The sequence below is a fragment of the Sebastes umbrosus genome, chromosome 18 (genome assembly GCF_015220745.1).
Source record: "Sebastes umbrosus isolate fSebUmb1 chromosome 18, fSebUmb1.pri, whole genome shotgun sequence".
NCBI lineage: Eukaryota > Metazoa > Chordata > Actinopteri > Perciformes > Sebastidae > Sebastes > Sebastes umbrosus.
The window spans coordinates 9238949-9251029 of NC_051286.1; the positions used below are offsets into that span (position 1 = coordinate 9238949).

At 39.4% G+C, this 12081-nt stretch overlaps 1 protein-coding gene across 3 annotated transcripts in view; it reads left to right on the forward strand.

Moving 5' to 3' along the window:
* man1a1 (mannosidase, alpha, class 1A, member 1) overlaps positions 1 to 12081 on the forward strand; it is a 148173-nt gene that overhangs the window by 62502 nt on the left and 73590 nt on the right. For all 3 annotated transcript variants that reach the window (XM_037750428.1, XM_037750429.1, XM_037750430.1), the window contains one exon: positions 2977 to 3092. In XM_037750428.1, the coding sequence (XP_037606356.1) occupies positions 2977 to 3092 (116 nt within the window). The remainder of the gene's footprint in view (positions 1 to 2976; positions 3093 to 12081) is intronic.

Consider the following 12081-nt stretch of genomic DNA (forward strand, 5'->3'; position numbering starts at 1 on the left):
GTTGTCGCTTTGGAGGCTTCAATGGAGTGAAAATGTGAGATGGATGAAAAACAGGAAGGACAAGTGACTACAACAGCAACTGAATCTGCTGACGCCTCCAGTCACATGCTCTCTCTCCTGCTATACACATGGCTGAAGGCAAAACATTCCCACTATTACAAGTTGGATGTTTGGTCAGTTTCTGATTGATTACACATAGAATTCTAACGCCACATTTTAATGTAGATTTCAGTGCACAGTATTTGTGATTCTCCCTATACTTCCTCAGTATTGTCATGTCATTCTTACTTTCCTCTTCTTCTAAAAGTATTAGTTCGATAACAAGATCGGTGTCACTCTCATATCTGTGAGTGGTGTTGGTGCCAGGAGGGGATTAGTTTAGCTTGGCATAAAGACTGGAAGCATTTAGCCTGGCTCTGTCCAATTTAAGAAAATCCACTTACCAACACCCAAAATGTGCATTAGGGCTGCAACTAACAATTATTTTAATTGTTGATTAATCTGTAGATTAATTTCTTGATTAATGGATTAGTTGTTTGGTCTATAAATGTTAAAAAATATAGATCAGTGTTTCCCAAAGCCCCAGATGATGTCCTCAAATGTCTTGTTTCGTCAACAACTCAAAGATATTCAGTTTACTGTCATAGAGGAGTAAAGAAACCAGAAAATATTCACATTTAAGAAGCTGGGATCAGAGAATTTTCACTTTTTTTCTTTAAAAAATAATTCAAATAGATTAATCGATTTTAAAAATAGCTGGAGATCGATTAATTGTTTGTTAAATCTGTACAAACAGAAATGTAAAAAACGTGAGTTGCCAGATACAGTCAATACAGTCGGTAATGTAATTCCCTGTAACTGTTGACGTTACATTTCGTTGCCATGTTGCTCCGCCATGTTTCTACAGTAACCCAGAACGGACAAACCAAACACAGAGGGCCATTTGCGTTTTCACGTCAGCCATCGTAGTTCTCCTACACGCTTGGCACACGGAAGAAGTTTCAGTTGGTTGCAATCTGCAACCTCATTGCTAGATGCCTCCAAATTCTACACACTGTACCTTTAACACACAGATAGAAGAGTGGAATCGATCTGTCATATTAAACTATTCCTTTAATACCCAGCTTTTCTGTAGAGGTTCAGTCTTTCCAGGATATTTTTTTGGCATGAATGTCGATAGTCAATATGGTATATCAGCAGCTTTATCCAGAAATATTATTTGTATCTATTGCTTTGTAATCACAATCATGTTCACAGCTAGTGAAAAATTGACCAAATTGTCATCTCTGTCGGTGGTGATTCTAAAGAAATAATCATATTTTCCAGACACGGAGTGAACACAGTGCTACTTCTGATGGACAACAGTGGCTCTGCGCCTGTGGCTGATGATTCAGCATTGTGTGTAATGGAAAGCTTTTAGCTGCCTTTGCATCCTCCCACTTCTTAGAGAGGGAAATAAACCCACAGATTTACACAATAACAAACCTGCATCTTTCTGGCTTTTCATCTTGACTCTATACTGTTTTTAAATTTGGTTTTTTTCTGTGTGACTTGGACTGTTTTTCTATAACTATTTAAGCACTTTCCTCTTGTTTTTCTTTCCACTTTTCCTCCCTGCCCTTCTCTCTGAGAGTCGCCCTCCCTACGCTGATGTATTCATGTCTTACTAGTTGCCTTATTCCTCTCCATCTTCCATTTCTATTGTTTTTTGCCTTTTCTGTCTCACCTCTAAGTGGTCAGATAGCTCAGCCAGAGGAGGCCTTGTGTTTATAACGAGTATGTTAGGACTAAAAGCTTTGCCGCGGGCTTGGTGCTGCATGCTTAATGATTTATTGAGCTCCCTGGCACACACACAGGCTGAGGTGTTGGGGTAGTGTTGGATTCGTTAAAGGGGTTTGGGTAATGACAGCGTTGGAATGATGGTTTGTGTGTCTTCCCTCCTGCTATGAGGCTAATCACCAGAGATGAGCAATACTCCCGACGTTTCATCAGCGCCGATAATGGCTGCCTCTCACCATCTGTTGAGCGAAATAATTTATTCAACCTCCAAACATAACTCTTAACTTCTGCTGTTTGTTCGCTGCTTTTTCTCGGCGAGACTGCTGCCAGCACATGTTGTCATTCAGACTTATAAAAGGAGTGGTACGCTGACTAACAAGCTTTTAACATTTGAGGGAACTTCATTGGAGAAAAGTTGAACAAGGTTGTTTATCCAGCTTCCTTCCCAGCATTTCTCAGTTTATTTAGCAGACAGATGATTAAGGATGTCACGATACCAGAAATTAAGTAGTAGATACCAATTAAATTCCACGATTCTGGGGTACCAACTTGATACCAAAATAAAAAACTAAAATAAACTTAAACATCAACTCCTTTTTACTGTTTGCCTACTGGTTTTTGTTAGGAAGTTAAACAGGTCTTCCCTCTCCATTACCTATTTTATATTGCTGTGAAAACATCTCCTTCAAACAACTGGATTTATTCAAGTTTTACAAGATTACATTTGAACTAGGGCGGTTAAAGTTGACGCGATAATAACGTGTTAATGCAAATTTGTTTTAACGCCACTAATTTGGTTGTAGCGGACTCTGTTTTAAAGCTAGAGTAAATATTCTTGCTTCATATGAAACTAGAAAACCATGTTATACTAGCTTGTTGCAGAGGAGGGTAAATAACGCTCCAAACCCACGCTAAATTGTGGCAAGGCAAAACTGGTATGGCCATTTTCAAAGGGGTCCCTTGACCTCTGACCTCAAGATATGTGAATGAAAATGGGTTCTATGGGTACCCACGAGTCTCCTCTTTACAGATCTTGAATGTATATTTCAAACAGATAAAAAATGTATGATTAATTTGCGATTAATCACAATTAACTATGGACAATCATGCGATTAATCGTGATTAAATATTTTAATTGATTGACAACCCTGACAGATATTGTAATCTATCTAACCTTTCTATCTCTTTCTCTTGCAGGCAGTATAAAGGGAGCGACGATAGTGGATGCTCTGGATACCCTCTACATCATGGAAATGTTTGAAGAGTTTGAAGCTGCTACGGACTGGGTGGAGAAGAACCTCGACTTTAATGTGGTAAGGAAGTGTGTGTGTGTGTGTGTGTGTGTGTGTGTGTGTGTGTGTGTGTGTGTGTGTGTGTGTGTGTGTGTGTGTGTGTGTGTGTGTGTGTGTGTGTGTGTGTGTGTGTGTGTGTGTGTGTGTGTGTGTGTGTGTGTGTGTGTGTGTGTGTGTGTGTGTGTGTGTGTGTGTGTGTGTGTGTGTGTGTGTGTGTGTGTGTGTGTGTGTGTGTGTGTGTGTGTGAGTGCCCTTGTGATGATCAACTAAATTGATTTCGCCAAAGCCTTGACCCTCTGCCATAAGCCATAAGCCAGTCGATACAAACTTGAATCATTGACGTCAACGGCAGACTGGAGCCTTGAAGGACCTTTAAAGTCCAGGAGTTAATGTAGGCAAGACTCGGTCACGATGTAATTAAAGATATATATAACAGATAAGAACACAACGTCTGAGATCCAAATAACTGGAGGTGAAATAAAACAAATAATTCAGAAGCTGCAGTAGTTATTTACATAAAAAGACAAGGTCTTTTGTAGAGTGCAACTTCATCTCAGTGTTTATATTTTGTCATATGATGCTGTCCAATAGGGCTGCAACTAAGGATTATTGCCATTGTCAACATCATGGATTTCATTCTTTCCCACCAGCACTTGAATGCAACATATAGTTTGGCGTAAATCCCAAATCTAGATCACCACCTGTCTGCTGAGTTTCAGCCAAATCCGCCTGTAACATCCTGAGATATGTTGTTGCTGACAGATGCACAGGAGTGAAAACATAATCTGCTTCCAACTTACATGTCGTTTGAGGAGGGAAAAGAACATCACTTGCCAGAAAACTGCAGGGCGGGATGTTTACTGTCAATATTAAATGGTTCGAGTATTACAAGAGGAGGTAATGTTTGCAGGAGCCTGTTTTAAGTGAAAGAGACAAATCTCTCTCAAGTACCCATATTCTGCTGTCTGCTGTGTATGTAACCAAGCTGCGTCAAAGTAGACGTGATCAGTGTTGCATCCCGCTGTCACGCACAACAATAGAAGCACAGTTTTCTCATTAAAACACTAAGAAACTCTTGAAAGCTCCTTGCCAAGGACGTATGCAATATACACAGGACTCTCAAGCCCTGTAAACATTTTATTTTAAGCTTATAAAATGCAGAAAAATATGTGATCACATTTATTGCTTTATGCCACCTTTCAGATAAAGCCTGTAAGTCACGTTAGCTGTTTTATTTCGACTTTTAATGGGTGTGATTCAGCTGAACACTTTGTAGACGTTATGTGCGTGACTTAATGTATGATATAGTCTTAAAATACACGTATACAGAGATGTGACAAGATGAGCAGGGAGACGTCTGACTGAATTTCACCGCATGTAGGTCAGTGTAAGTGAACTGTAATACCGAAGACTCTTGATGGTTTCCTCAACTTGTTGTAAGAGGAAGACTGTGTGCAGTGTGTGTGTGTGTCAGCAATCAGCAGTTGGATGGAAAAAGGCCTTGATGTTGCCGCACTTATCCATCCCCCTATCTAAGCTGAGTCATTGATGTGTGTGTGTGTGTTACAAAACTCTAACTCAAAGCAGCATGTGAAAATGATGAAGCACAATTTCAGCAACTATAAAAAAAAAAATATTAAAGAGGACCTATTATGCTCATTTTCAGGTTCATACTTGTATTTTTGGTTTCTACTAGAACATGTTCACATATTTGAATGTTCAAAAAACAGTATTTTTCCTCATACCGGCTGTGCTGCAGCACCTCTTTTCACCCTCTGTCTGAAACGCTCTGTTTGAGCTCCTGCCTGCTCCGAATTGTCAGCTGGCCCACTGTTGTGATTGGTAAATCGAACCAAACTCTTCGGACTCTGCTCCAGCTCCACTCTAACCATAGTCAGTATATAAGAAGTGAACGTAGTCACCGTGACGTCACCCATTGGTTTGTGGACTGCAAATTTTGAAGCATTGAGTTCGACATTTTGGCTGTCATCATCTTGTTTTTTTGCAACCAGAAGTGACACGAGAAGGTGGAGTTAAGTACAACCGAACGCTGAATAAGACAATTTTTGGAGACCAAGATGTTACAATTAACTTTCATGAGCTGAAAACACACTGTGAAAGGGTTAAAGTTGTAAGACGAAAACATGGACAACTCCCAGACCGGACAACGCCGGACGTTGCCCACCGGCTCTAACTAACTTTGTTTGAGGGCGTGCCACTAGCTGCTAGGCAGGTATTATGCAAATGTGTGACTTGGTGACATCACCACGTTACAGAAGAAAAAGCAGGACTTCAATCAAGGCGTATCAGGCAGTTCAGGAGCAGTGTTTCTGTGGGGAAGAGTAACTCCCTTTGCAGATCTTTTACATGCAAAAAAATTATATAACACTCTAAAGGAACGGGGAAAAATCCCAAAAGCATAATAGGTCCTCTTTAAAAACATAAGAAAATATAGAAAAAGAAATATTTTCAATTTCAGTTACTCCAAAATTAATAGATTTTTTTTTTCAATTACTTGTGCTCAAAAGCATTATAAACACAAGATGAATAGTATAATCAAGACATAATATCATAAACATAATAAGCTCAAAACTGCTGGATGTTTAATATCTTATGCGGTAAATATATCCTTAATGAGATGATATAAAACTTGTGATGCCTGGGTGATTACCTTGTAAGAAACAATTATCCAGACTTCTAATGAGCTCTGCTGGTAATGGATCACAATGTAATGAGTTATCAGTGTAAGTGAAACTATTGTTCAGAGATATTTTAATTAAAATAGATTGAATCCACACAAAAAAAAAGTAAATCAAGAATTTTCATATCTTGAAATTCATGTTGAAGAGTGAGACATTGCACGTGAACACAGGAATCACAGAAGTGTGTGTGTGTGTGTGTGTGTGTGTTTGTGTGTGTGTGTGTGTGTGTGTGTTTGTTTGTGTGGGCAGGAAATGAGTGCATTGACTCCAATTGCTCTTCTACAACGTTATCAATAAAACCCAGAGGGGCAAAGAGCCAAAATCTTGTCTAATGGATCCATACAGAAGTCTATTACTGCTTACTTCTTTAGTACAAGCACACAGAGACACACACACACACACACACACACACAGACACAGACACACACAGACACACACAAACGCTGCTGAATGGATAAAAGGGGAGGAATCAAACTCTTTGATATCAGCCTGCTCCTTTTCTTTCTTCCTCTCGTGAATTCTGGTTTTATTATTCGTCCTTTTTTAATTCTACGCCCGTGGTAAAGTGTTACGCCGTGAACTTGCCAGTATGAGTTGCTTAGCCTTACACACACACACACACACACACACGGACACACACGCACACACACGCACACACACACACACACACACACACACACACACACACACACACCGATAACAGGTTAGTTGCACTTCAGTTAATTAAAAGGTGCTGTGGGGTCTCCATGGTTAATCAGGTTTAAATGCTTTGCTTTACATCCTTATCAGCTTTTATTACCAGTCATTAACAGGCTTGTAGAGAATAGCAGTGTTGATATATTTATGAACAAAATATTTCACTCAAAAGTTAAAACTCTAGAGAAAATCTGAAATTGAGAATCTCATCCATGTAATGAGCAACAAAATTTATAAAAGGCGTCACAGGTATAGTTTGACTTTCTTTTAAAGGACAGATGGACGTTTGCTGATGAGCTTAACGATACGGGAATGTGTAGATGTATCTGCGACTAAGACACACACACTTTCCCTTTTGATATCTGCCTTAATTGTAGAAGCATCATCATTATAACTTCCCTGTTAATAGCTCCTCATTAAAGAGAAACAGAAAAACAAAATGTCTTTATTTCTCCTTTAGTGTAGTCGTGACTGCAAATTTGTTTACAGATTTCAGTTATATTAAGATATCTCAGGTCTGATTCTGAGACCAAAGAATATATCCTGTCCAACATGATATATACATCCACTACTGTAGTTAAATACACCTTCACATCACCTTTAAAGGTACTATGTGAAGTTTTCAGAAAATCCTTGTTATTAATGACACCAGTGGCCAATCGCAACCCAAAGTCACGCCGCAGTGGCCAATCACGTAATCGCCGATCCAAAGCTGTTTAACCCAGCCACGAAGGAACAAAAGACAGTTAACGTTGTGCAGTCACTTGGTGTTAATGGGCCATTAAGTGACACTCCCACACTGCCGCACAACCTTGCGCTAATCGCTGTAATGCCTAATTTGGTGTGACTGCAGCCTTATACATCTTTGCTTTGTACTGTTACATCACTTATTGTTGGCTAAAATCAACACCATTTGTCATAATACATAAGGTATTATCATGGATCACGTTAGCAGGTGAAGTAATTTGGCAAGCTAGCCAACTAACATATCTACTCACTCTGATAGTGTTTTGCTAACGTTAATGAGCAAGCGAGCTAAGGTTAGCCAGCTGGCTGTAACGTAGCTACGCGGCATGGATCTGGCGTTGGTTACTTCATCATGTTAGCTGTTAAAGTAATTTGCAAACGGCAAGCAAGCCAATATTCCAGCCAGATTATCCCGTGAGTCTGGATGAATTATCTGACATTATTCACTCAAGACAGCATTTTGCTATGTTAGCGACACACTGTTAGCGCTATAGGGGAGCTGGAGAAGGTCAAGGCACTTAGGAGCGTCTATAAACGTCACATCCTTTGGACCTTTCCTGGCAAAACAGTTCAGAGTCATTTACATAGAAACTAGTCAACAGGCTGTTATAGGCAACCGAGAATGGGTACGGTCTCTGTTTTTAAGTTACGTTACAATCCGTTCACACATTGGCAATAAAAAACAATTAATACTGTTAATTGTTACATACTGTATAGTACCTTTAATCCTCCTTACTGTAGTGTATGCTAAACTGTGGATATTTCAGCTCATTCACATGTAGACTTGTCACACTTGAATTTCCAGTGCCACAGCAACCCCCTGTGCATAATCCTGCCTTATTTACGGTATTCACCAGCAGTCGTCCCGTCACTCAAGTAGCATTGTCACAGCAGGAGGCCCATTGTTTTCTGCTCTACTCATCTGCTGCAGTAGCGTAATGCTGAGGCGTAAAGGTACCTTTGATACTCAACACTTTCTGCATATGCTTTAGAATAAGTGCTTTTTAATGGCGAGGCTGTTATTGTGAAACCACCTCGGGAAGGGTTGCTTTAAATCTATTTAGATGTTACTAAAGAATCAATAAAGATTTTCTATAAAAATAGATTTAGACATTTTTCCTCACTTACTCAGGAAGTTTTGTCTGAAAGATTTCATAGACACAAAAGATTGCGTCTTATCTGACGGCATGATAAATGACACGGAAAGACAAAAGTGATTTTATGTCTTAAGAATAACAATAAACTTTCGCGACTCGAGTGAATTGATCCAGGAAAGTACGTCTTAAAATATACATTCTCAGAGGATATTTAAAAGTTGAAAATGCTGCCATTGTGCCAGAGCTTATAGGAGCCTTTAAAGTGATTTGGAGACGCAGAAAAATGTATAAAAAAGAGCCTGAGAAAAACAAAGGTTTGTTAAACAAACAAGGGAGAATGCTTGAGACTCATGAATACAGAAGTGATGACAGTAGCCAGCAGTGTCTGTCTCTGGACACTTTGCCAGAAGACATGAAGTAACAGATGGAGAAAGGAGGAAATACAGATATACTTGATGTCTTTATGCAACATGTCGGCGTCAATCCAACTGTCCCTAAGCAAAAGGACAAAAGTTCTGATGGCTTTGAATTGTCAGTATACACGCAAACGCCATCACAGTAGAATGACAGCAGTAGCCGTTGGAAAAAAACTGTTCTCCCATATTTTTGTGCTCCTTATAACTGCTGTGTGAACAGATTTTTCTCAGGAACTGTGGGGTATAGACTAATGTACTCTCTTAATGCCAGAACAAACCTGCGCACCACATACTGATTGGTTCACACAGAAATTACAGATGGTCTCAGGAGAGGAAAGAAAAAGTTGCTGGCCAAGGAGTAAATTGTGCAACCGCATTAAGGAACAGAAATATGATGTTTACTAGATATTAGTCAAATTAATTCAATTGATCCGGCTCTTGAACTCAGCCAGTTCCACATGAGCCAGGGGAAATTCAGCCAGTGGTATGCAATATTTTCTTTCTTTCGTCTTTCTTGTTCTGTAGCAGCATTTCGTTTTCCTACACACTTTCCTACACACTGTTTTTTGTGATCAAAGAATACATGTTTTTGTTACTAGTGGGGATGTATATATCAGACTGTTCTCATACACCGTCAGTAGCTATACCTACGAAAAGTAAATGCACTGTAATTCGTATATATACCACAAAATCAATTTGTATGTAATCCACGTAATCGTGCACCAGGAAGTATAAAGAGTGACAAACGGAGGTCGGGGCGGATGGGTGGGTGAAAAAAATACCGGACTTTGCCCAGGAGACCGCTGTTCGTGTCCCTGTGTGAAACCAGAAGTCAACGTTGATTTATTTGTCATGTAACTTCCGTACTCAAATAACACCACTTCTGTAGTTACTTTAACCCAAACCACGATGTTTTCCTTAACCTAACTAAGTAATTTTGTTGCCTAAACCTAAAGTTGTTTCCTGTGAACACGGAAGTTTCAACTGTTATCAGGCCATTAAATAGGCGTTATCGGTCACTATAAGCACCACAGTTATGGGTTATTAGGGGCCTACTACACCTACTATGTTGTAAAAGTGAAATTGAAACACGTTCTAACATGTAAAACTGAATGAAACGTTATGTTTTGAACACAAACAAAAGGCTTCTTTAGGTTTAGACAACAAAACTACAACTTCTTTAGGTTTAGGCAACACAACTTAAGGTTATGAAAAAACATTGTGTTTTGGCTTAAAATAACAACGTTTCAAAAGTGAAAGTTAATTTTGTAACGATACGATACATTGCAATTCAAAGCTGATTTGAATGGCACATGGCTTCAGTAACTAGGAGGAGTAGCTGCTAACACTACAGTTACTTTCCTTGTGCTGACTCAAGCCTGTCAGAGCATCGATGAAGCCAAATCTCTGACTCTGCATTGCTTTTCTGAGACGATCAGTTCATCTGCACACCCCCTAGTTACTGATCAAAACAGCACTACTCTCTCTCTGCTCTTCTATGTGCACTAGCTGAAATAGCGTTTTCCCTTCATCTCAAACCTGACAAAATATGAATGTAGCTGCGCTGCAGGAGCCACACGGGTCACACTGCCATTTATTTTTTTCTACACAAGCAGCTAAGCAACACTTTTAAATCTATTTAAAGGGAAAGAGCACAGCACAGGGTTTATAGCACTCCTGAGACTTCCTCTGTCACAACTCAAAACGCTCTGAACACAACTTAACGATCATAAGCTATAAAGAATAGGATGGGGAAAAGGAAACTCGACATTTTCTGTAATGAGAAAACTATAAGGGTAGTTTTTTTTTGCTTTTTGACATTTTAAGCTCTGAGACCAACAAATACAGGTGACACTTAACATCTAGTCGCTCACAAAAAAAAAGTTCATAAGATGCACTTTCATCTAAAGAGGTCTACTCGGGCCATTATCTCATTGATTCATCTTGCTGTAGCCCTTAATTAGTTCTCTGTTAGGAAAAGGCCATGCTTAGTCAGTTTCCTGTGCGCTCTGTAATGGATTTAATGTTGCACCATCAGGAGACTTGACTGCCAACTTTGTCAGGCACTCTTGCAGGAATGAGATAACGTCACTCAGCTGCTGACTCAGAGGGTCATTGTCCAACAGTTTAAAGCAGTGATGGCTGTTAAAAGCTGTCGCTGCAGGAAAACTGCTGCAACTGTTTGCTCAAAAGTACTAGTATAATGAAGCTGACATATTTCTGATTCACTCTTCTAGCTATGTAAAGTGTACTGCTTATAGACAGCAGGTAGTGGATAGAATGAACAGTGGCTTTTTCCTTTTTTCCCCATGCGTTGTGGAGGAAATAATTAAATTTTAATTAGGAAGAATTAGCAACACAATCTAAGTACTCAATCAGTCATTCAGACTTGGGGGGTGGGGGGGGAGAAATGACAGGACACATTTTATCTGGCATGTAATTTGTTTTTCCACAGGACAGAGTCTATTGTCCTATCTCTGGTCGACAGCAGTGACTTATGAGAGCTGTCAGTCAAGCACAAAAACTTCATCTGACTCAGGAATCTGTTCATAAAGACGTGAAGCGAGAGCGATGAAGCTTCATTGTTCCGTTGCTGAGACAGATGGCTTTACAAACTTAACATTTTTTTTGTTATTATTTGTGCCATTCACTCTGCCAAAATCTGTCTAGAAATAGAGGCATTGTATTTTTAGATGCAGCGCACTTTATCACTGCCATTTAAGGCAACGTTTCTAAGGATTTCTTTTTTAACTTTGGGGGACTTGATGCCCTTCACTGCTCTGTGACAGATTGGAATAAGAGTACCCAACAAAGGGGCCTTATATTTCATCAGCAATTTTTAGTTTTTCATAAAACCTTTGCTGATGAACGATGAATGACTCAAAATTTGACACATACATTAGTTAATTCCTTTCTAAATCTAAAGCCATACCAGCGGCTCTGTGTGGCTGAATTTAGACACAGTGGTGCTTAAAGCTAAATGATAACATCCCCATGCTAATGTGATCACAATGACAAATCTAGCAACTACAATGCTGCCATGTTCACCATCTTAGTGGAGCCTTTTTAGCATGCTAACATCTAGTTAGAACTAAACACAAACTACAGCTGAGGCTGATGGGGATGTCATTAGTTTTGTTAAGTATTGGGTCATAAATAATATTGGAAAAATTAATTAAGATTTTGATCTGGTGACGGTGCTGAATGAAAAGTTGAGGGGTCAACATTTTTGATCTACACCGCTAAAAATACAAAGCTATTTGAAATTATGTTATGATGTGATAATAACCAATGCAGCCACGATGCAAGGTAACTGTTAACAACATCTGAAACAACTCATGCAGCGCAGGTA